Source organism: Sturnira hondurensis, unplaced genomic scaffold (genome assembly GCF_014824575.4).
Source record: "Sturnira hondurensis isolate 20B ecotype Veracruz unplaced genomic scaffold, ASM1482457v3 Scaffold0014384, whole genome shotgun sequence".
NCBI lineage: Eukaryota > Metazoa > Chordata > Mammalia > Chiroptera > Phyllostomidae > Sturnira > Sturnira hondurensis.
The window spans coordinates 40072075-40096353 of record NW_028087015.1 but is presented as its reverse complement, the minus strand read 5'-3'; the positions used below and the strand labels follow the sequence as shown (position 1 = coordinate 40096353).

Here is a 24279-nt window from a genome sequence, read left to right as displayed (position 1 = left end):
CCGGCTAGTCTGAATGCCCCTCGTATGGAGGAAATAAAGTTGTTATTGAGTTTGTTAGTGAGTTTGATCTGTACACTTAAGCCAAGGCCGCAAGTGAGCACTCAGCTAATCTGATGTGCCAATTATTGGGGTTCAAGGGTTATACACTTTGGTCAGTTTCTAGGCTCCACCTCCTTCTTCTGCTCCTAAACCTCGGGAATAATGTACAGCAACAAAGGCTTTCTTTCTCCTCTAGTACAGGCTCTTTGTCTTAGTGAAATCGCCGCAGAGGCTCCCTTTTCCAGCACGGGGTCTGAAGGACTCCCCTCCTCCTGCTGACTAGTAAAAATTGGAGGTTGAAATTACCTCTGTATCAGCCTCTAGGAATAAACCAAGTATGTGTTTGCGCCGGAATGAGAACCCCCCATCAGAAATTGGTCTGGGGTTTCTCTGATGGATTTGGAGAGTTCAGGGCTTGTCCTGATGGTCTCTGCCTCTGCTAACCAGCCTCCATAGACAGAAAGGAAACCAGCAAAGCTATTGAGCTGTACTAATTCAACCTACGCTTATTAATAATATTTGTTCAGTTCATGCCATGGGTGTTGGTCAGACTAGGACCTGACCTGCCGAGAGCAGATTCAGTGCCACCAAAGCCCTCCTGCTGCATGTGACTAGTTCCCCACTCCGTCCTTCCAAGTGGGGGGCAGTCCCAGCAGGGCAGCCCAGAGAAGGAGATCAGGCAACAAGATTTTCTGCCTGTCATCCTGAACCTCATCCTTGCAGGTGCTCGGACATCCAGAGAAATACAACACAAAAGTACTGTGGACCTTTGCAAGAGTGGGGGGTACTCTTTCCTGTGGTTGCTGTAACCAGTGACCACAAACTCAGTGGCTTGCAACAACAGCAATGGCCTGGAGGCAGAATTCTGAACTCAGGTGTTGAGAGGGCCAACTTCCTCCAAACGCTCTGGGGGAGAAGCCAGCGGCTGGTGGGTCCAGGCGTTGTGGCTGCGTCATTCCAATCTCTGTCTCGGTCTTCACGTGGCTTTGTCCTCTCCTCCCTTGTCTTGTGTACCTTACAGGGATACTCGTCATTAGATTTAGGGTAATCCAGGATGATTGCCTCATATGACTCTTAACTGCATCTGCAAAATTCCTTTTTCCAAATAAGATCACAGTCATGGATTTAGAGACATGGGTTTGTCTTTTTAGGGGGCTACCGTTCAACCCACTTAGTAAGTATAGAAGATAGCGAAAAAATTTAGAGAGCAGTGGACATCTGTACCCAAGTCCTGTTCACCCGAGCTGGATCCAGGTAGCCCTGAAAAACCCCCAGTCCTTGCCATTAAATTTCTGCAACATTTTTAGTAGGAGTTGATCGATAAAGATGTGAGGATCAGAGCGAAAAAGATCCAGGATCCCAGATGATCCACAGCTTTCTTAACCATTTGTAATGCACCACGAGATGCCTGCCCTCCCTGTAGCAGCCGTGGCTGGTGGGGCTGGCCGTCCTCCAAAGAGAACCCTGAGAGGGCCAGCAAGATGGACTGGGCCACTGAGCATGTGCAGTTCGGAAAATGTCCCCTGAGGGTAATCCCACCACACCCTCTGCCTTCCCTGTCTTCACCTCAAAAGACCATTCCAAATGCCCTGTTCACCCTCTCTGTCCAGAACTCACTTCCATCAGGGACGTGCACGTATACCGCGCAAGTATTTTTATCGTTTTTATGCATATTAGAAATTCGGCATAAAAATGGCATTGGTCCATTGTTACATGATAGCCACACTTAAGTCATTTAGAATATGATACAAGTTCTAAAATTTATTTTGAATAAAATAAAAATGTTTCTGGACCATGAAATGACCACATATAAGCATGACTCATTGAAATGCCGCTTCCTGCTCCCTTTTGAGTCACTTCCGTTTTGTCCTCCAAGCACTACAACTTAGACAAAAAGAAAGAAAACACTGAAGCAACTTTATTGTTTATAAAAAGTTTTCATTTAATTTAATGATTTTTCCAAATGCCAGTTAACTATGTTTTCTAAATGTTTTTGTTGTGGTCAAACTTACGTAACAAATTTAAAATTTGCCTTTTAAATCATTTTAAGTGGACAGCTCTGTGACCTTAAGTCCATTCACACCATGTGGCCATCACCACCTTCGCACCAGGAGCATTTTCACTGTGCCCAGCTGGGACTCTGCACCCATAAACCCCACCTCCTAGCCCCACTGCCCCTCAGTCCCTGCACCCAGCACTCTGCTCTCTGTCTCTATGAGTCTGACTACTCAAGGCACCTCGGATAAGTGGAGCCATACGGCATTTGTCCTCCTGTGACTGGCGATTTTCACTTAGCACCAACATTGTCTCCAAGGTTCATCCATGTCGGAGCATGCATCGGAATTCCCTTCCTTGTTAAGACGGACAGTGTCCCATGCCATGCAGAGAACACACTTTGTTTCTTTCACATCAATTTCTCCATTGATGACACTTGGATCGCTTCCACCTTTTGGCTACTGAGAATAATGCCGCTATGAACATGGGCACACAAATATCTACTTGAGTCCCAGCTTCTGTTGGGCATATGTTCAGAAGTGGGATTGCTGATCACGTGGTAACTGTACTCTCAGTCTTTTGAGAAACCGCCACCCTGTTTCCGCAATGCCTGCTCCCGCCAGCGATGCCCCGGGTTCACTTTCTTCATGCCCTCGCCAACACTTGTTCTTTTCTGTTTTTTGACAATAGCCATCCTCATGGGTGTGAACTGGTGTCTCATCATGATTAAAATGTTTCATGAAAAGAACAATTCTTTTAAAACAATATGCAAATCTCTGGTATTTTTATTCTTTAAAAAAACACTTAGTGTTAAAAAATTATTGAACACAAAGGAATTTGGGGTTTACTTTATATTTCAGTTCTTTGAATCAACCATAGAGGTAAAGCATATTTTTCTTGCTTGTCCGTCATTGAGACAGCAAAGGTTATTTTGTATGAATGCCTTGACATCGATCTGATTTTTGCCACGGAACTTCCCGAATCATAGTCTCATTCCCTAGTTGTATTGGTTCACACCCTTCAGCCTCTCTCGAGTAATGAGTCTTCAGCTAAAGCCAGGTTAACAACAAACCAGGCCAGGTGGCCAAGGCTGAGCCAGAACAGTGCCCCCGGCCGATGAACTGCCAGCTGATGACTCAAGCCCGTGACTCTACGGAACAGTTTGGGGGAAAGAGCCTTGATACAATCATCTGCCTACACGTGCCACCTCTCAGCAGCACACACAGACCACACATCAGAACAGCAAGCAAAACCGTCTTCTCTCAGTTTTTGTTCCCTGTCCAGATTGCCTCTGAGGCTTCTAAGTAAATCAGGATGTTCGGGCTCAGAGCCCGTTGTCCCCTACGCCATGCCCTGTTCCCTTGCTCACGGCAGATGTGCCAGGAGCAGCCCTGGGGTCAGGACAAAACTGCTAACATGTCACCTGCAACAACAAGGCATTCTTGGACGGAGGGGCAATTACTAGGGCTAATGGAAACCTTTGGGGATCAGAAGAAAACTGTTAAAACTTTTCTGTGTGAGCTGAGCATTTAAACTCAAAATAGTAACTAGACAAGGAAAACAGTGGTGATTTCTATGGTGCGTTGGAGCAAACACAGAATTTAGATTCAGAAAGTCTAGGTTTAGTTCTCCTTTCTACCGCATGCTCCCATTTGGTTTACCCTTCTACAAAAATAACCACACTTTGAAACAAATGAGATATTGTATGAACAATTTTATTTTAAAATGATTAATAGTTCTAGTAATAAAATTAGCCTCCGGCATGTAATACTAAACTCCAGCATTTTTTGCTAACTATACAATTGTACTTTTTTTTTGGTGGGTGGAGGTGGAGAAGTGTTGAGGTCATTTGTACTCTGGAATAAGTGACCTTAATAAAGCATAAACTTTAAACTAGAGAGTGGCAAAGTGCCACATACCAGAACTATCACATATATAAGGAGTCACCAGCCATCTCAGATTAAAATGAAGGAATGCACAAATAAAAGGCTAGTGAAGACCCAGAGTAGCTGAAGCCCTCGAGGCCCTTGGAAACATAAGGAGCCATGGGAAAAGGGTGGCTATGTGCTAAGAACAGGATATACACCATGAAAAGCTTCAAATTTCAAACATCATAGTTTTAACTAGAAAAGCTGCGACCCACGGTAAAGAGCCCCACAGTGACAAAGGTGAGCAGAAATGGCTCGTCTTGAGGTGGAGTCTTTGTTACTGTGACTTGTAAGGGAGAAACAGTGAAGGAAGAGGTGTGAGGTGGTTCTATTTTTCATCCTGATTACTCAACAGTGAATGTGTTTTCTCCAAAGGTTATAAGGAGAAGAGGCAGAATGAGAATAGAGGACGTTGGGGGAGGGCCTGATGTCATCCTACTGTAGGGTGAGGTTTCAAAGCATCACCCACCTCTGTCTGTGGAACCTCCCAGGGCCCTCCATTTCCAATGTCTAATCTGTACTTTCCTCTACTCAAACCATGGGTACCGCATTGAATAGCAGCTGCCACCTGCCTTGCTCGTTGGTTGAAGTTCTCCTCTAAGCCGTTTACTTCACACAGAACTTTTCACATACTGGGAAGGAAGTCTCTAGAAAACCCCACAGATGGCCTCATTCCCCCTCCCCCACCCCACTCCATGCAGACCATACACTTTCAGTTTCTAACTTCTTGTCAAGCACAGAGAAGGAACTCACAGCCCAGACGTGTGTGTGTCTGTGTGTGTGTGTATGTGTGTGTGTGTGTGTGTTCAGTGGGATATGGAGGGTGGAAAAGAGGCAGCATAATATTTCTATTTTGTTTATCCCATGTCGAGTGCACCTTTCTCTGCCATCAAAAATTTTTATTTCAAATTTCATGTTTTTAGCAAAGTCAGTTTTCTTTTGGTGCTTCATACTATATTTCTACATGAAAATAAAATAGCCACAAGAAGTAAGAGATGAAATTAAGATCTCTTTGCTGTGGCAGAGTTGAAGGTACAGGAAAAAATGGAAGGACTTATATTGTATTATGGTGTGTGGACATGAAATATTATGCTAAAATTCAAATATGCCATTAGCAATGTATCTGTTTTAATGATCTACATGTGCATTAGTCAAAACATAAATAGCTCTTCTCCAATTTGGTATATTTAGTTAACGCAGGCTAAGTGAATTCTGTCCTAAGCAAACATAAGCTAAATTTGCTGAAACACTACCTAAAACAGAATAACAAAAATTAATGGTTTCAGGGCTGTTCTGTTATTCTCTATGATCTATGTTCTCTGTACTTCCTATCATCATTCCATCAGCCCAGAGAAGTCAAAAACTTAGAGCAGAACTAGCTTGAGAAACCCATGCAAAGTCACATATAACTTCATAATTCGCTGGGAGGCCGCAGCAAAGTCAGGCCGTGTTTGCGCAGAAGCTGTTTGGTGGGATAACCACAAAGAGAAGATTCGAAGGTTAAATTTGTATCGTGATGACAATTTGCAGGCTCTCGGTCTTTAAAGATAGAGGCTACTCGAACCCTGGCTGATCAGTACACCCTGAGAGTTCGGGATGATGCAATCTTCGAGGGTGGGCCATCCGGCCTCAGCTTCCCCACCTGCTGAACCATCTTGTGTCCTCTGTTTCAAATCACCCTCGAAAAGAAAGGTTCAGGAGAACCCAGTGGGGACCAGGAAAGGATCAGAGCAGCAGGGGCCTGAGATAACTCGAAAGGGGATGCTGATTCTCAGTCACATCTGCGGAGGTTTTCTGCCAAGGTGCCCAGGCCGTTTCCTGAGGGAAGCCACACACACGGCACCCAGAGAGCCCCTGCCTGCCTGCTGCTTTCTTCTCACATGGCACCTGACAGCACCAAGCCACTGCTGAGGTTGCCTGGTGTTCCGCCTCCACCCCCAGAGACCACCGACAAAACTGTCAGGGATTGTCCCAGTCAGGGCTCACACGAGTACCAGCAGCACCCGCGCCTCCGGCCTATGCCCTTGCCCCGTGGGCAGCAGGCCGCTTCTCCCCAGCAGCTTGGCCTGCGGTGAGAGACACGTTCCCACATCCTCTCAAAGGGGGGCCTGGTGCTCCCTCCAGCTCTGGAGCAGCGGCTGTCAGAGAGAGAGCTCTTCCAACGCTGTTTAGGAAGCCTGGGAAATCATTTCTCTGACCACTAGCTCTGTGATCAAGTATGGTGCAATTAGCCACTGCGGGAAGTGAGCCACTATGTTTAACACACACAGCGTGGGGCAGAAGTCAGTTCATGGTCATGAGTACCCGAAACGCAGTGTGTTCTTGCATTTTCATCATTAATGATTGTATTGTTTTCATGGGAATGAGTGCAAGCCTACTTCTGCCCCACCCGGCATCAGGGTGGTGCCTGTTCAGGTGGGTGGGTGCAGAGGGTGTGTTTTTGAGGAAAAAATAAAACCAGGTCCCTGCCTCTCCACCCCTTCAGGGAAACAGGCACGCACAGGAAACACATCCATCATTAGACAGTGCCGACGAGGGTGGAAGCGTCCGCGGCAGTTTCACGGATGGCAGTGGGATTTACCATCCACCATCCCGTGCAGAGTTTGGACACAAGTACTCCTCCTCAGCCAGCTCCCACGGGCTCTGTCTTTACAACAAAAGCAACTAGTTTTGTTATGTAATTCCTAACCATATAGAGGTTTTTAGAGGCTGATTTTTAAAATTAGAACAGTTCTGTTCCAAGTTTACTAAGTATAGCAAATCAAGTCTCTTTAGAAAAAACACAACTTACTACTGTGTTGGGAAGGTGGGGTGGGTGTGTATGTGTGCCCATGCATGTGCACCTGTGCATATGTGTACAGGTGTGTGTGCACCTGCATGTGTGTGCAGAGGTGCATGTCTGTGTGGGTGGGTGTGTTCAGAGGACATGATCATGGGGAACACAGCTGTTCTTGTCTTGAACCTGGGCAACATAAACCAGTGAGGCTGAACGTTACTGCTCAGTGAAAGTCTGAGCTGCCTGAGTCCATTACAAATTTCTTCCAGCCTCTCTCTGCCTCAAAGAGGGTAAGTTTCCCTGGCTCCCAGGAGAACTTTTCTATCTTCTCAGCCTTTTTGTGATGCCCCCTGGTCAATCAACCCTTGGCTGCGGGGACCGTAAGTTTGAGCAACAGGAGCCATCACCCCAGCAGCCCTCACCTGCCTACTTCCCCGTTCCAGACACCTGGTTACACTTTCTGATGACTTGCAAGAGTCATCTGGGGCTAGTTTCCCGGAATCTTCTCTGTTTACAACTGTGCCTCCTTGCAGCCTCGTGGTATCCCCTGAGGCCACTATTCCTGCAGGTCCTGTTCTGGGCAGTGGTGGTGGTGGTAGGAACTAATTTTGTTCCATGAGATGAGCCAGCAATTTGGACCAAATAGCTATAGATACTGACATGTTATCTCAACATAACAGTTAAAAAAACCCACATATACCAAAATTAATTAATAGTGAAAGAGAGACAAACAGACAATGAGACAGAAAAAGAGGAAGAAAGAAGAAAGGAAGGAATGAACGAGAGAACGAGACACACCAGTTTGGGGAAACTATTGTTACTTACTGTCTCCCTCTTAATTAAAAGCATTGCATGCACTCAAATAAAATTAATTTCTTTTCTACGGGTTTCACGTAGAGAATGTTGAATGGACTCAAAAAGAGTCTGTAGGTTGTGGCTAGAAACAAATGATGGAGATTTACTGAAGGCTCTTAGAGTTTGTAAACTGAAAACACAGATAGGCAAAAGCCCAGAAATGTTCCAGAGAAGAAAGAAAAGTTAATTATTTTTATTGTAAAAAGTACATTCCTGAGCATCATCAGTCCTGCACTGATTAGCCCAAGACTGGTCCAGGACAGTTATCAGTCAGACATCAGTAAGTCTGGGTAAGGGATGCCAGGTGGTCTGGTCACACCTGTTGGTCTGGATAATAGACATCAGGGGCCTGGATCCGTATGTCCTTCGGGGTGTGATCAGATGGTTACCTGCAGGCCTGAGGTATGTCCGGATGTACGTCCAGACCTTGTCACGGTACTGGCAAGTTCAAAAACTAGTTTCCACGCTAGTTAGAAAAAGAGTATGGTCTCTCCTCATGCCTCAACCTTCATAATGCTGATAATTTGAGAGGCTTGGGTAGAGTGACTTCATTTTATGCATTCCCTATCTTCACTCTTTTCTCAGGAAAAATCCCAGTATCCATTAGAGTGGTTTGTGCTCCTCATGCATTAATCACAAAAGTGACACAGACACAATTGAAGGAGGTGAACTCAGGCTTCATAGTTACCTCAAATTTATTCGATATCCATGACCTACAGATGTTTTATTTCTTTTGTGATTTACAACATCGAACTTTACAGAGATGAGACTTTTAAAGACCAGGAAATTTAAAAACAACCTCTAGTAGTAGCCTGTGTATTACTTAGTCTATTTGTAGGTCTTAGAGTGTACTCTAGCATTAAAAAGTAAAAGCAGACTTTTCTGTGTACAGACTGGCTGATACAAGAAATCATGGGGACAAAGCACAGCAGAGAGAATACAGTCAATAGCAGCGCTGTGCGTGGTGTGTAGGGGCCTGTTAGGCTTAGCAGGGTGATCACTCCGTAAGTTATGTAAATGTCTAGTCACTATGTTGTGCACCTGAAACGAACATCATATTGTATGTCGACTGGAATTGAAAAATTAAAAATGTATATTATTTTTAACGAAGCAAGCATCTTGGTAAGGTGCTTTCAGTGATTTGGGAGCAGTAGGGTTGGCTCGGGGCTTCTCAACCACAGCAGAGTTTGGACGGGCGGCTCCCTGCTGGGGGGCGCTGTCCTGTGCACCAGAGGGTGTGCGCGGCTTCCCTGCGCCATCCGCACCAAGCGCCCGGAGCACTCTCTCTGTCAGTCATTTCAACCGGAACAAGTCTGCAGACATCACCAAAAGTGCCCCTGGCTGAGCACTGCTGGTTTTGCCTAATGTCCAAGATAGACTAAAAAGCACGAACACTATAAAAATAAACCCCAAACCCTGTTATCAATAATAAAGAGTATTTTTAATCTTCCCTAGGAAAATGAGTAGATGAATTAGCTATAAAAGGAAGCATTTTCCCAATGTCTCTACTAAACTCCACCTCGGCCTTTGTGTAAGTACTTGGTTTCCTACCTTTATGTAGGTTGCTAGAGACAAAAATAGATTCCTGGATTCTGGAGAGGGTTGCCGGAAATCAGAGGAAGTGTTTGCTAACAGTCCTCTTCCCAGGGGCTGTGACAGGTACGGTAAGTTCATACCAGAGAAGGTACAAAATTCTGGGGAAGTATGAAGTATATGGAGGACTAAAGAACTTTTATTTGTATCAAGAGCATCTCTACAATTGCATCTGTGTGAAGGTAAAGCAATGTTATAGTTTGGGCTAAATATTATGTATGTACATAGATGGAAATAGTTCATGAATTGCTTCAAATGACGTTGGAGGAAAAAATACGAACAATCTAAGATGAAATGTTAGTTTTACTTAAAATATCTTAAGCTCTGCAGTTTTCCAGATCATGAAATACATCTTCTTAAGAATAAATAGAAGCTCAGTCTTAGAATCATTAAAAGTTAAACTAATGGGAAGTGTCATGTACAGGGGAAACTGGACAGATGGTACATGAGAATTCTCTGCATTACCTTCGTAATTTTTCCATAAGTCTAAAACCTTTCAAAAAATAAAGAAATAAAGTCTATTTTTAAAAGATTCTGCAAATAATATGTGCTGGTAAAGATCAGTTGGCACAGGAAATAAGCAGAGTTAACGTAGAAAATTTAATGACTGGAATTGTATGGGCATTAAGCAATCAAAATGGTTCTGAGCATATGTCCAGCTGCATTGGTGTGTATCAGCGGATTATCAGTTCAGAAAAAAGCAAAGTGCAAAATTGGGGCTTCCATTTGTGCAAAAAGTGGGAACAGGCAGGTTGTATACGTACTTACGGTGTGTGTATTTGTATTTATGGTATACGTATTTATGGTATATGTATTTATGGTATATGTATTTGTACATGCATATCTTAGATATACACGTAAGAAACTGATGAAATGGTTGTCTCTAGTGAGGAGCTGGGTGAGTTTACCATTTGATTTATGATTCACAGCAGGTTGGTTTTGAGAGTGAGAGGGAGCACCACTGTTACCCCAGAGCAGTTGGCGTCAGCTTGTGGTGTGCTGGTCAGTCAGGACGTATGCTCTCCCTAGAACTGGGGGAGCAGGGCTTGGAGCTTCGGGGCATGGAGCAGGCTTATTTTTTACTCTCTTGCACAATGACACACTGCTCCTGTGCTGTCTTTTACTTTTATCTTTTAAGCGAAATGAGCCCTAGGAAATTGAATGGGTATTCAACCTACAGTGAAGTCAGAATGGGAGAATGTCAAAAAAATTCATCATTTTTGATTTTCTGTTATCATCATTAGGGAAGAAACATGGCTATTATTACTAGGATTAAGGGAAAATCGGGTGTTAAAATTATCTAATACACCTCCTGACAATGATAACAACCTAAAGCTAAGCAGTCAGTGTAAGTGATTAAATAGTTGAGTTCAGGCTGTTGACTCGCCAGACATACTAGTCAGCTCAGGTGTCGTTCCTGCTCCTTCAGTGTCTTCCACAGCAACTGGCTCTTTCCTAGCCTGTCCTTCAACACCCAGTGAGAAGTTTCAGAGTGTGCTTAAACTAAATTCGAACACAGTGACTCTATCATGTTATCCAGTGCTGGGCTCGTTTCAGCCACATTGACTTACAACTAGTACATAACATTAGCAATTGTAACTTCACAAGTTGGTCACCTGGAGAAAATGTTATTATAGGACTAGTGAATTAGAAAAACAACAATGACAGACATGAAGTTGCTGATCTTTGAACGTGGCACACATTAACCCATTCAATCCTTTTTTGAAAAACAAAACCTGTGGGAAATAGGCACTCTTATTCTTTGCATTTTATCAATAGAGGAAACTGAATCCCAAAGGGGTAGATCACATGGCTAATAAGGGGCAAAGTCAAGGTTTGAACCCAAGTCAATGATCCCAGAACCTGTGTCATTAACCAAGATGTTGCCCTGTCCCCTGGGTTGGGGGTGACATCTAAGAGACAAGTCCCAGTTCCAAATCAACCCCACCATTGTTTCTGCATGAAAACCAGGATGCAGAGTGTGACAATGGGTTGGAGTGTTTCCTGGGATTTCCCCCACAAAATTCGAGATGACAGACCGCTGTAACTAAGTAGGATGTCACTGAAAGCCTTCGGTTTCTGTTCCTCCCCAGCATGGTGGAAGAGATGGACTAGATGATCCCCAGGGCTTGACTAGTTCCCTAAAAACAGAAAACCCTGCTCTGTACCAGGTGCAGTGTGCTGTGCTTTAGGGATATTAATTTGTTTATGGTTCCTAACAGCCCGAGGACATTCCCGTGACAGAGGTGAACAGTCCAAGGCCCACTGTGTCATTAACTTCTCCGCTAGGCAGCCTCTGGTTATGAAGTGTGGAATAAATTCTAGACCTAAAGCGTGAATGACAGAATGTCGAGTTAGTGTAGACATAAAAGAATTCCTCCCCAGAGACAGACGGTCTTCAGGCAGGGAGTGATTTTTGTGAGGTTGCTTCTTCATGCTGTTTGGGGTTCTCTGTGGCTGTGCTCCCCCTAGGGGCCCAGAGCAGGGCCCATCTTCCCCCACCTCTCCCCCCCCTACTCCCACTCCCAACACCTAAACTCTCCCTGGTCCACTGTCCTCCGCCCCGAGGCCTTCAGGGACTGACTGAGGATTTAAGGAAATCACAGGGACTACAAAACACAGTCGAGGGAGGCAAGGTAGAAAACAAGATAATTTTAGCAACTCAGATACAGGGTTAGAAATAAAGGAGCAAAATCCAAGCTGGAAAATGTTGCTCTCATCCAGTTTCATCTCCTGCTCGGGTTCCTTACCTTCAACCCACGAGTACTCATGCACCGCAGTTTGGTGCAGAGACAAATTCCTGCTGAGGACCTCTTTCCCTTAAAATCGCTGTTCACAGTATTCAGCCCAGTGCCAACCTTCACTCCCCAAACAGACATTAAAACCCTGGCCTTGGTCCTGGCGTTGTGGGGACATGAAGAGGGAGGAGACAGTTTCTGGGTTTCGGAAACTTGGACAGTCCCGAGTCTGCTCCCCTGTGCTCATGGTTCCTGGCTGAGAATTCTTGAATTCACTTCTTAACATTCCTCTGAATAACAGTTTCCATCTGCTGAGTCCATGTGGGGGCCCAGGCAGATGCTCTACAAATCCCATCTCTAATGCGCATGACGATTCTGGCAGGCCTGTGTTATTGTCCCCATTTTACAGATGATGCAACTGAGGCCCAACTAATAAACTGGGATTCCAGCCTGGTTCTCATGATCTCTCCATGGTCTTGCAGTTCTCAGCTCACTTTTCTTTTCTGGGAAATGAAGTTAGATGGTGCTATCCTCCCAAAGCACAAGATGGGCCACACAGGTCACGCACTAAATGGTGGTGCTTACTGTTAGGAAGGAAGCTGCTCAGGAGCCTGGAGAGGTACTGGAGTGGTACGTGAGTTGAGAGCACAGAGTGAATCTTCCCAGCCGGACAGGATCTGGTTTTGTGGTATTCAAGCCAAGCCCTGGGAGATAACGTGAGCTCAGTCGGGTGTGTGGCAATGAGCATGGGGCTGGGAGAGTAAGACAGCATTTCTAGGTCAGTTTTAAAATACAAAAATAGAAATGGTGATGACCAGACAGGTAACTTCAATTATTTTTTAAGGCTGCAGATTTTCAAATGTTCTAAAAGAACTAGAACACTCTGGAAGACCTTGCTTATAAGAGATAGACCAAGCATGAACTCTATCAGACTAGAAGGGATTGTACCCACAGAAGAGGGTGGCTGGCTGCTCTCTTTACTAAGCAATACCCTAATTCTAGACAAGAAGGGCAGACACTGTGGAGCAGGACTTCAGAGAAGGAGTGACAAATGTCATTACCAAAGAGACAAGACTGGAGAAAGAAGAGGTCTGGATGACGAGACTTCTCAGCCAGTCTCTGCATCCTTGTCCCCTCCTCCAAGTGCCCTAGACTGTCCCCCCAGGCAGGACCCACCCTGGAAGGGCACACACTCTGCCTGCTAGTCTGGTTCCAGGGCTATCACTGCATACAAGTAAGCAGAAAAACTTTGTATTACTCCCACATACAGTGAGTGGCTCTTTCTGCTACATCTCTTTGTTAGCAAACACGGATGGGCAAAGAGAACTCTGACAAACCACAGAGATGTCAAACACGGCCATGCAGTGCAGGGTATGCGACCTAAGAGCTTGCTTTCATTTTTGAAGGGCACTTTCTGTAAAATATGGAAGAAGTCACTTGCTAGAAACGTCCACATTTTTTCAAGCAAAGCACAATGGACAACTACCAAGTGAGGAGTAACCTCAACAAGATAGCCAGAGAAGCAGTGACAGGAAAGGGGAACAGTAAGTGGTGACAAACAGTAAGCCTGTCACTCTAAGGCAACCCCAAGAGTGTGCGCACAGTAGCCCTGCCCCTTCAAGAAGCGCTCGCAGCTTATTTTGCCAGAGAGGAAGGTAAATGTTACAATAGCTCACTACCCAATCAGCAGCACTGCGGCCTCACACCAGGAAACCCTCTAAAGTGCAGTGTTTTAAACTGTGTGAGTGCAGCTTCTGGCTCTCAGCTAGTTTTTGTTCCCTATACTCGTAGGATGGGAAAGCAGATGTGAAGTCTCTGATGGCGAAGTTTAACACACTGGGCAACCCCACACAGGAGGTCAACAGCCGGCCCTTCAAAGTCGCGGGGCAAAACTCGCCGTCAGGAGTACAAGCGAAGAAGAACTTATTCGACACCCAAGGAAATGCCAGCCCTCCAGCGGGACCCGGCAACGTCCCAAAGTTTGGCTCACCAAAGCCTCCTTTGGCAGTGAAACCTTCTCCTGAGGACAAGCCTGACATGGAGCCCAAGCCCCCCTTTCTGAAGCCCACAGGAGCGGGCCCAAGATTTGGATCACCTTCATCAGCAGCCTCGCCCAGCAGGGACCCCGAGGTGAAGGTGGGATTCCCCAGACCCTTAGGCCCCAAGCCCACCAGCCTGCCCCGAGAAGACTCCAAACCTACTTTTCCCTGGCCTCCTGGAAACAAGCCTTCCCTTCCTGGTGCGAACCAAGACCATGACTTGAAGCCACCAGGTCTGAAGCCCAAGTTTAATCCTCCAGCCCAGGAAAATGAACAGAAGCCAGCATTCCCAAAGCTGTCTGGGATTCAAGGCAAGTTTGCGTCAGCCTCCCAAGACCATGACCCCAAGCCCCTCTTCCCCAAACCCGTCTTTGGCCAGAAGCCATCCCTGAGTGTGGATGATGCCCACAAAGCTGAGAGCCCCTCTAAGAATGCAGCTTTACAGAGGGGAGCCTTGGCTCCGCTGGGCATCAAGTCCAAAACGGGCCCTTTAAAGCCAGCAAAGGAAGACCCAGAAAATAAAGACCATGGAGCTGAGACATCGAGTTCACCTTTTCCTGGAGTAGTTCTGAAACCTGCTGCCAGCAGGGGAGGCCCAGGCCTCCCCAAAAGTGCTGAAGAAAGAAGAGAAGACGGGCGGATAGATGCTGCCAAGAACGTATTCCTGAGCAAAATGAACCAAGAAGATCCCGCCTCTGGAACCCCGCCTGCCAAGTTCCCAAAGACACCATCTAAGGTGGCAGTGGCAGGGCCCTGGGGCCAAAGTCAGGAAAAGGAAAAGGGCGACAAGAGTCCAGCCACCCCCAAGCAGAAGCCCCTGCCTTCCTTGTCTGTCCTGGGACCGCCGCCCCTGAAACCCAGCAGGCCACCGAATGTCAACCTGACGAAATTCTACAAAGCTGCTTCTGGAAACAGTGAGTTCTCTCGGTGTCTATCTAACGCGTTTTGCTCTGCTGCAGAGGGTGTTTTAGCTCCTGGCGGGGAGTGTGTCCTCAGGGACCACTCCATCGGTATCCGCTGTGGCTTCTTTGGCATGATTTCCTCTTGGTGCGAGAGGTCTGAGAGGTGGGTCTGGTTTGGGGGGTGGGGGAAACACATCCATTGGATTTGGTGTGTGGTTTGGCTTAAAGATAATCATTTCATTTACTTCCTTAGTTTGGTTTCATTTCTGTTGAATGAGACGGCAGTGGGTTATTCGTTACTACCACTCAGGAGTTTAACAGAAACATGAGCAAGACACTGCGGCAGCGATTCTCAGGTGGGGCAATTTTGGCAGCCAGGGGGCATTTGGCGATGTCTGGAGGCACTCTTCATTGTCCCAGCAGGACAGTACCACTGGCATCTAGACAGGAGAGGGCAAGGGTGCTGCCACACATCCCACAGTGCACAGGACAGCCCCTCACACCAGAGAAGCACCCAGCCCCAAAGTCAGTAGGGGTTCAGGAACCCGCCTCCAAGTGACTGTGAGTGCCCACAACCTCACATGTGTTTCCTAAGCCCGGTATTCAAATAGGAGACCAGCTGGGCTCTGGCGAATGATACTCTGCCTGCTGTAGCTGCTTTCTACTTCTCAGCGTAAAGCTTTCTGAACTTCTCTGATTCGTAGAGCAGCACGTAGCTGAGATAACAACCAGACAAATGGGTGTATCTTCTGCCAAGTGAGTGGCTTATTTTCTACCGGAGATGTTACCACAATACTGTGGCACATGCCATGATTTGGTGCTGAGAGACTTGGTAAAGGTGTGTAACTCTGCATAGTGATGAGGGAAACACACAGGTGCCTGCAGGGTGTAAACTCACACAGTTTAGGCAAATAATGTGTCACTGTTGTTTACTGAGGGGGTGGGAGGCTAATGAGTGACTATTCACTATTAGACACATTTTTCTCCTTACAAAACTTGGTCCCATTAAAGCTATTTCAGGCATACAGGCTGTTTTTCTCTTCTAGTTCTGTAGAAGTATTTTGCAATATGGCATCTTCCTGGCATCAATATTTTTAGAGTTGATCAACAGACTTGTGATCCAATTGTCCATTAATCCATCATGTGGGAAAGCAGGTGTGGGGTGACCCCATGACCTTCTAGAAAGACTTGGGCTTGTTACACTGTGTCCGTCTCACTTGTCACCTTCTCGTTTTAATACCAATCTATAACTCAGAAATGTTGCTTTTGGGAGGCCTTCTAAAAGGTCCCTTATCTCTCCTTCTTAGTCCTTCTGTTCCTCAGATTGTAAAATGTTGCTATCCCAGCCTCCATTCCGGAGCTCTACTTCATGCCAAAGAAACTGTCGTGATGTACAGCAGACACCCTTGGGAGCTTCCTTCTGCGTCCTCCACCCAGTGTCCACCCCACTCCCAGGTGTGGGCACTGGAAACTGGTGACCCGGTGGCACGCCACTGGAGGAGCTCTCACGCACACTCTCGGATCCCTCCTACTGGCTCTCCAGTCCTGTCAAAGTCAACGCTGAGCTGATTTTCAGTACAGCACTGCTCCGGGGGACCCAGGCATGGCTGCTTCTTGTGAGACTGGATGCTTGCACTTGTCCTTCCCCTTGCAACTCCTCCCCACCTCCTGAGATGCACCCCCACTGCTCAGGTGCCCCATCACGCGGCCTAGATTCTAAGCCCTCTCATCAGTGCGCCCTGCTTCCAACTCTGACCCCTCGGTAGGTGCTGCAGTCCAGAACGGACCACATCCCTCTTCCTTGGTCTCTTCCACAAATCAGAACTCCGCCCTTCACAAGGGAAGCTGAGCTCAGGTTGGTGTCAGGATAAAGCAATCTGTTCCATAAATTTACATCCTGAATAAGACCCCTTTAAAGTACACATTTCCTCTTAATCTATTTTTTTTTAAGTAGAGATCACATCTAGCTCCAAAAAACAGCAGGTGTAAACAAGTGTAAAGTGAGACACAGTGAAAGTCACCTTTCATCCTTTTCTGCCATTTGCTGGGTCTCCCCAGCCTCTGTCCACAATGAACAATCCCTCTTCGAACTTCCAAGGCCCCCAAAGTTTGCATATGTTCACACAACCAAGCAGAAATACAGATTCTAACCCCCTCACTTTTTACTCAAGAAGTAGATATTGTATGTAACACTGATCCTTGTTTCTTTAAAAAAAAAACTAATAAGTCCTATATGTTTTTTCACATTTTAGTAAAGGGTAACTGATTATTCTTTAAGCTAATTTAGAATGCCATTTAGGAATGTTAAAAAAACACCAGAATTAGAAAGTGTGCAGTGTTCAAATTAACTAAAGCTAAGGCTACATCTAATAATCGTGTCGACTTTCAAAACTCTAAAGCTCGTTTCCTAGCCTTCCACCTGAGTCCCTCCCTTCCCCACCCGTGTCCCATTCCTTAAACCTCGTCCTCAGACCCGCCGTCCATCTTCATCATCTTTGTCCAACACATTTGCCATTAACAATGTCCATCATGGATTGAGGACTGGTGCAGAAATGATATATATTTGTTAGTTGTTCAGGTTTGTCCTCCCACCAAAGTCTCTGTAGTCAGAACTTAGTATTAATACTCTGTATAGTTCCACAATCATTTTTCTAACAAATGAGATAACCCTTGCCAATCGACTTGCATGCAAATGGCATGAGCTTTTATGCAAAATGAATATTATACTCAGAGTCTATATTGTAGATCTTTGCAGCTTACTTTCTCATAAACCAGAAGCTCAAATACAACACATTGCTTTTTGAATATGGAGCTAAAGAGGTTTTTTCCAGAACCATTTAAAGTTTAAAAAGGCCAAACTTTTCTTAAAAATTCAAAGTATCACAATGTTCTATGAACTAACCTTTTTCCTGGTTCCTTCTGGTCCCCCAGCCAGCCGTGAAAGGACCCCCTTCCAAGCACCATGGTGCTTGCCTCCCCAGCAAAGTCTGGGGTGCTGCGAACCCATGACCTGATGGTGGGTTTGTGTGTAGGAGTTAGTAAAACCTGCTGGGAAATATTCCATCCAGCTGTTTTTCTCCTAGTCTCGTTCTTAGCACTGGTGAGAAACTAAGGCTGATCTTTCCTGTGTTGACTCTGAGAATGACTGGGTGAGCATTTTGACAACTGAGGGGCAAGGTCAACATCCTAGACAGCTTTAGCAATGGGCTGATAGTGTGACTGACTCCTTGCCATCCGCTTGTGTGTCACCTTAACTCACCTACCTGCAGCAGTTTGGAGTCAAAAGGCATTTGCCCTCTTATTGCCAGCCAGTGACTTTTTTCCTGGGGGCAGAGGGGTGTGGAGTGAGGTTTTCCTTCACAGATCCATAGATCCCAAAGCTGTGGCCTTCCTACTTCCCTGCAATCACCTTTCACACGCACTATCTGAAAAGTGCCTTATCAGATACTTAAAGATCACATTTTAGCTCAGTGTGTTGCTCCCAGTCATGACAGGGGACAGGGACTCGCTGCTCAACCACATTGAAGATATGCAGGAACTTCCAGGCTGCTTCCTAGGACGGTCAAGGCTGGCCATCCTAACAGGTGTGAGGTGGCATCTCATTGCAGTTTTGATTTGCGCTTCCCTGGGAGCTGGTGAAGTTGAGCATCTTTTCACATGTCTATGAGCCTTCGGATGTTTTCTTGGGAGAAGTGTCCACTCAGGTCCTCTGCCTACTTTTTAAATGAGTTGTTTGTTTGTTTGCTTGGTGTTGAGTTGTATGAGTTCTTTGTATATTTTGGATACTGACCCCTTATCAGGGCTGTTTGCAAATATTATCTCCCATTTGATTGGTTGACTTTTTGTTTTGCTGTCTGTTTTGGGGGGGGGCGGTGCAGAAGCTTTTTAGCATTCATTTATTTTTGTCTGAACTTCCCTTGTCTTTGGGGACAAATTCATAACATGTTCTCTACAACCAGTGTCACCCCAATAAGTTTGATTAAAACAAGAAGAAACACAGGGCTGAGGGGATTCTTTACAACAGGGTTTCTACAAGCATTGATACATGAGTGTGCACTAGGAATCTAAGAGCAAGTTGCCTAAAAAGCAGGAACTTTTTCTGAAGCACCGCACAGACTGGCTACTTCAGCACACAGGGAAACCAGAGGCAAAGCTGTGGGTGCACAGCCTGGATGGGAAGTCACCTACAGCCTGGCTCAGCCTCCAGTGGCAACAAGAAACTACCACACTCTTTGCTCTTATTCCCCAGTACCTGGTGTGTGCTGTGGCTGACAGCCGCCCTCACCCTTTGCTGAGCCTGGGCCCAGTCTATTTCACTTGCTCTCCTGGATCCTGGGAGAACAGTTTTCCATGAGACCCGTGGGTCTTATGAAAAGACCCACATCTACCTTAGGTTGATCTAATCTTCCTGAGATCTAAGGTAGATCTAACATAGATCTACCTTAGATCTATCTACCTTCTTCTTAAGATAGAAGAAGGCCTTCCTTCTATCTTAGGTTGAAACTTGTGAGGAAACACTGCTCATTGGCAGCTCACCTGGGCTTAGCTCCATAACAGAAAATGACTTAGGAGGAGTCTGCCGTCTCCTAATCACACAGTTCATTTGTGGTCAGATCTTGGGAGCTGCCTATTCTTTTTCTTCCAAAGTTCTCTCTGCTGCTACGCTAAGATAAACTAACTTTCCAGTCAAACCCTATTGAACGGCCTGACCACCCTGAATTTCTCTCTTTGAAAATGATTGGTTTTTTGTCTGGGTTCCTAAAGAAATCTCTGTCCTTAAGGTTTAAAAACAGCCAATCATTCTGCCACCATTGCCAATCACTTATCATCATTCTAAACCTGAGCCAATTATTTTAGCATTGATATTTTCTGAGAGACAACGTCCCTCTGTGTCCAAGGATTTTCAAATCCCCATGCATAGGGGTCACACCATTTTTGTTTTGTTTTGTTTTGTTTTGTAATCTGCCCAATGGATGACAAATGCATCTACTTGCACTAATCCATGGTGATAAGTTTCTCTTCCCCTGGGGGCTGTGATTTCCATCCTGGTATTGCTTTGCTCTTCTTCTGTAGAATGAAGGGCAGCTGTGCTGGTCTGGAGGGCAGTCCTTGCCAGAGTCCGGGTCCTGTCCCATTGCCTGAGATCTCGTACAGTGCCCAGTTCTGTGCAGAAAGGCCAACCACAAGAGCTCAGTCTTCTCCTGCCTCTGCCGTGACCCTGTTGTGGTAGTTACAGCTTTCCTGGTGTAGGTTGCTCCTCCACCAGACTGCCCGGTCATCCCTGAGTTCACTTCATTTTTTAATATGCATGTTGATTTTAGAGAGGAAGGGAGAGAGAGGGAGAGGGGGGGACAGAGACACATGGATTGGCTCCTTCATACGTGCCACAACTGGGAATGGAACCTGCAACTTTTGGTGCACGAACCATGCTTCAACCAACTGAGCCACACCAGCCAGGGCGGCCTCTGACCTCTGCTACCCCGTATACTTCCTGACAATAGTCCTGTTTTAAATAGTCCCGTTGACCAGCCAATCAGTTCATACATAGACTTGGAGAGGAAGAGAATACTGTGTAGGAAAAGGAGCCGAGAAAAGAGAAGGCTAGTGGGGCTGATGTACAGGGAAATCGAACACCTTCTCTCCCAGCCCTTAGTCACTTGGCCATTGAAAAGCCACCTCAGCGGATTTAGGTTCCTGGTTCCCAGATCAGAGTTCTACTTGGCCTTCAGTTTTGTTTCCCCTAACTTCTCAGGCACCAGATAGTCTTTAAAATCCATTGTAGAGCAACAATAATCCACATATCATTTAATTGACAGGGAAACGTTTCCTTACAGAGATATTTACCCTGCATAGGATAAGGGCTATCCTTTTTCTTAGTTATAGGAAGAGAAACTTCTGTAAATCCAAGTTGGCAGCAACATGCCATGATTTACCCTATTGTAATAAATCTCCTCGTGATCAGGAGGCAAGAGTTGGTATAATTTTGAGCCATTTACACAGGAAAATGCCCAATCAATTGGCATTTATCAACATTAGTAGCATTTGTGCTACATCCAATAGGACATGGCCCCTTGTAACATAAGTACTTTATTTCACAATGGCTGGAGTAGGAAATGCATATGAGATTACACAGCACATACCAAATTTGACCACAAGCATTCCATTCTTAAAATAGTCACGCAACCCATAAAAGTAAAAGCATTAAAGTGAAATTTCGATTACTTCAGAAAGGACAGAGACTAAAAGGAAAGTCGGGTCTAAGAACCAAATACATAAAAACTCTTTCTAATGTACTTTCAGTTGTGCTCACACATGTAAAAGTTTTCTTTTAAAAACTAGATAAGGAGAGTGGGGCAAATGTGCATGGTATGTAATTCAGTCTTCACACTCGGCAGGAGATGCTCCGCTTCATGTAATCTGCTGAAAAACTGTCTGAGCCACGCCAGATAAAATTCTTTACAGAGGATCGGGTTCCCATAATATGCTTTTGCCACTGAAGGTCCTTCTTTGGTTTGATGAAAACTGTTTCTGAACATGGGTTCATAGGCTAAAAGCACTGCTTTGTGCATACGGTTTTTTATTTAAAAAACAAAATGAAATGAATTTTTATATAAGAATAACTCCAGTTGTTTGGAAGAATAAAATTATGCCTAAAGAGCAGAAATCCAGCCATCTGTTTTTACAAAAATACCTGGAAATCTACAAAAACACACACACAGCCACTGTGTGGTGTATCCTTTTAGAGAAAGCAGAATTATGATGGTGATGGCATGTCTCTAAAGCCGAGAGAACCATCTAGATCACTAAATTACTTGTTTCTCCAATATGTGAAGAAGCAGGAAGAAAAAAAGAATCCAGAAGTGGCAGAATTTAACTGCCATGTCACCCACTAGCAAGTAGACAAGAAACAGGCTCTCTTCCGTTTAAATCGCCGCTGAAGACAAGAGAATAGACTTTGCTCTGCCTGGCATAGCTAAGACAGAAAAAACACCTAGAACACCCGGTAGTGGTAGATACAATCAGGAGAAAGCAACCGAAGGTGAGACATCTGCTTATAGAAAAAACACTCCTGAACAAAAAAATCACATGAGGTTTTTTCTTTCCCCACAGTAAGAACTCACACGCCGAGTCAGCTGTTTGTGTTTATTCAACGGTCCCTGTCCTAGGAGCTGCCCTGCTGCACTGCCCAGGGCCAGCTGGGCCAGTGGCAGCTCCTGGCCACCCAACCACGCTTTCTGTGGGCGGGGGTGGGGAGTGGGGGTGGGGGGCGGCAGCCCTGGATGCAGGGATGGCCGCAGGCCAAGGAGCAACGAGGGCACGGGGAAAGCTTCTCGCCAGATAACACCGCCCTCTTTTCCTGATGTTCTTATGATTCTCCAGACAGTCAGGTAGCTCCCAAAGCCGTCCATGGGGGGGTAGGATGAGCGCAACCAGGCAACTAAAATTCTGCCTTTAAAAAAATGGCAGGTAGGTGTATATCACAGATATACGAAATGTATTTGAGTATTTGTTCCTGTCATTCTGGAATATAAGTTGCTCGACTGTTATTAGGTGGAGAAAGAATCCTAGATTGTAAAAGCCTCCTTCGCTAAGTAGTTTCTTTTAAAATCCTACAGTATCTCCCATTTCTCTTCCAAACTGTCACCAGGCAGCTCAGCTGGTTGGAGCGTCGTCCCAACACACCAAGGTCACGGGTTTCCTCCCCAGTCAGGGCACGTACAAGAATCAACCAGTGGATGCAGAAAGAAGTGAAACAGCAAACCCCTCTCTCTCTCAAATCAATAAATTTAAAAAATGAAGTTGAGGCACCCCACGCACATACCCTCAGTTACTGCAGATCTAGACGGCATCTTCTCTGGGAGCCTGCGCTCTCTCTTCTCCAGCCTTCAGCGTCTTCCTCTAGATTAGGTAAGAAAGCCTCTCTCTCTCTCTCTCTCTCTCTCTCTCTCTCTCTCTCACACACACACACACACACACACACAAATATATAACCATGACTTACTCCTCAGCCATTTTCTCAAAAGCATTGTATGTGGAAGGAGGATAAGGCCAGTCTGTAATACACATTTCAGTCTTTCATGTTACTGTAAATTAAAGAACTTTTTCTAGCCCCAGTATGAGCAGTTTAATGAGCAGGAAACCTCCCTATTTTGTGTGAAGAGGTTGGCTTTGATGTCTCCCACGCCCTGAGTTCTTATTCCTCAGGGGGAGAAATGAACCTTGCTCTGGCTGAGTGGCATGCGACCAAATGATATTTCAAAACCTTCTACTAGGTCCCCACCGCCCCGCTGGGAGCTTCTGCTTTCTCCCCTCACACTGGGTGGTTATGTAATGGACGGGCTGTTGGGGCAGACTGTTACAAGGTGAGGTAGCATCTTAGCCAGTTCAGGCTGCTGTCACACAAATACCATATATTGGGCAGCTTAGAAGCAACAGAAATTTATTGCTCGTGGTTCTGGAAGTTGAGAAGTTCAAGATCAAGGCACCAACGGATTCATTGTCTGGTGAGAGCCACAAAATGACTGTCTTCTCACTGTGCCCTCACATGGCAGACAAGACCAGGGGGCTCTCTGGAGTCTCTTACGCAAAGGCACTGACCCCATTCAGGAGACCGCCACCCTCATGACCAAATCCCCTCCTCAGGGCCCCACCTCTTAGCACCATCACCTTCAGGGGCAGGTTTCAAGATACAAATCTGGGGGGACCACACCTTAGGTCCATAGCAGATAACCTATGCCACCAGACCTAGGAAATGACGTTCCACTATTGCCCCAAATATCTGTCTGTCTTTTATTTTCTAGCTTTCTTCTTTATTCTCATCTTCTAAGCTATGATTTTTATGATCTTATTTTTTCCCATTCCTCCGTACCATCACCACTAATCTCCTTTCTTTTGAGTCAGTGAAACCTGCTAGTAAAACCCACAAAAAAATGCCAATGAATTCTTCGGACTCCAACCAGTGGTGTCTGTGTGTTGTGGATGCGACGAACAAATTCACATGGATTCCACAAGTCCTGTGGAGAAAAGGGGACGACACAGTCACTCTCTGAGTGAGAGCCCCCCCCCCTCCCCATTGCTTCTCCGGGCACAGTACATGGAGAATGGTCCTTATTTATTATGCACAGGTTCACTTTAGGTGATTGCCTTTTACAGATAACAAAGGAAAGGATGCTGCAAATGTAAGGGGAAAAGTAGTTGAACTGGTTACACTCCATCCTTGGCAGGTTTAGCATAGATTTTTAGGAAGTTACTTTAAAGACATGCAGTAAACATTTGCTGCTTCAGGGTGAGGAAGTTTTAGTAAAGGCAAACCTCAAAGCAGCCTAGGTACAACGCAGGCCTGGTTCCCACGGGAAAGCCGATCCGCGGGCCTGGCTCCTGTGTGCCGCCTGGCTCCGTGCTGGTTCTCCAAAT

General features: G+C 45.7%; 1 protein-coding gene across 3 annotated transcripts in view; it reads left to right on the top strand.

Annotated features, from left to right (window-relative positions):
- Positions 1–24279, top strand: part of FYB1 (FYN binding protein 1) — a 152767-nt gene that overhangs the window by 49719 nt on the left and 78769 nt on the right. For all 3 annotated transcript variants that reach the window (XM_037063218.1, XM_037063217.1, XM_037063219.1), the window contains exon 2: positions 13716–14877. In XM_037063218.1, coding sequence (XP_036919113.1) covers positions 13716–14877 — 1162 coding nt within the window. The remainder of the gene's footprint in view (positions 1–13715; positions 14878–24279) is intronic.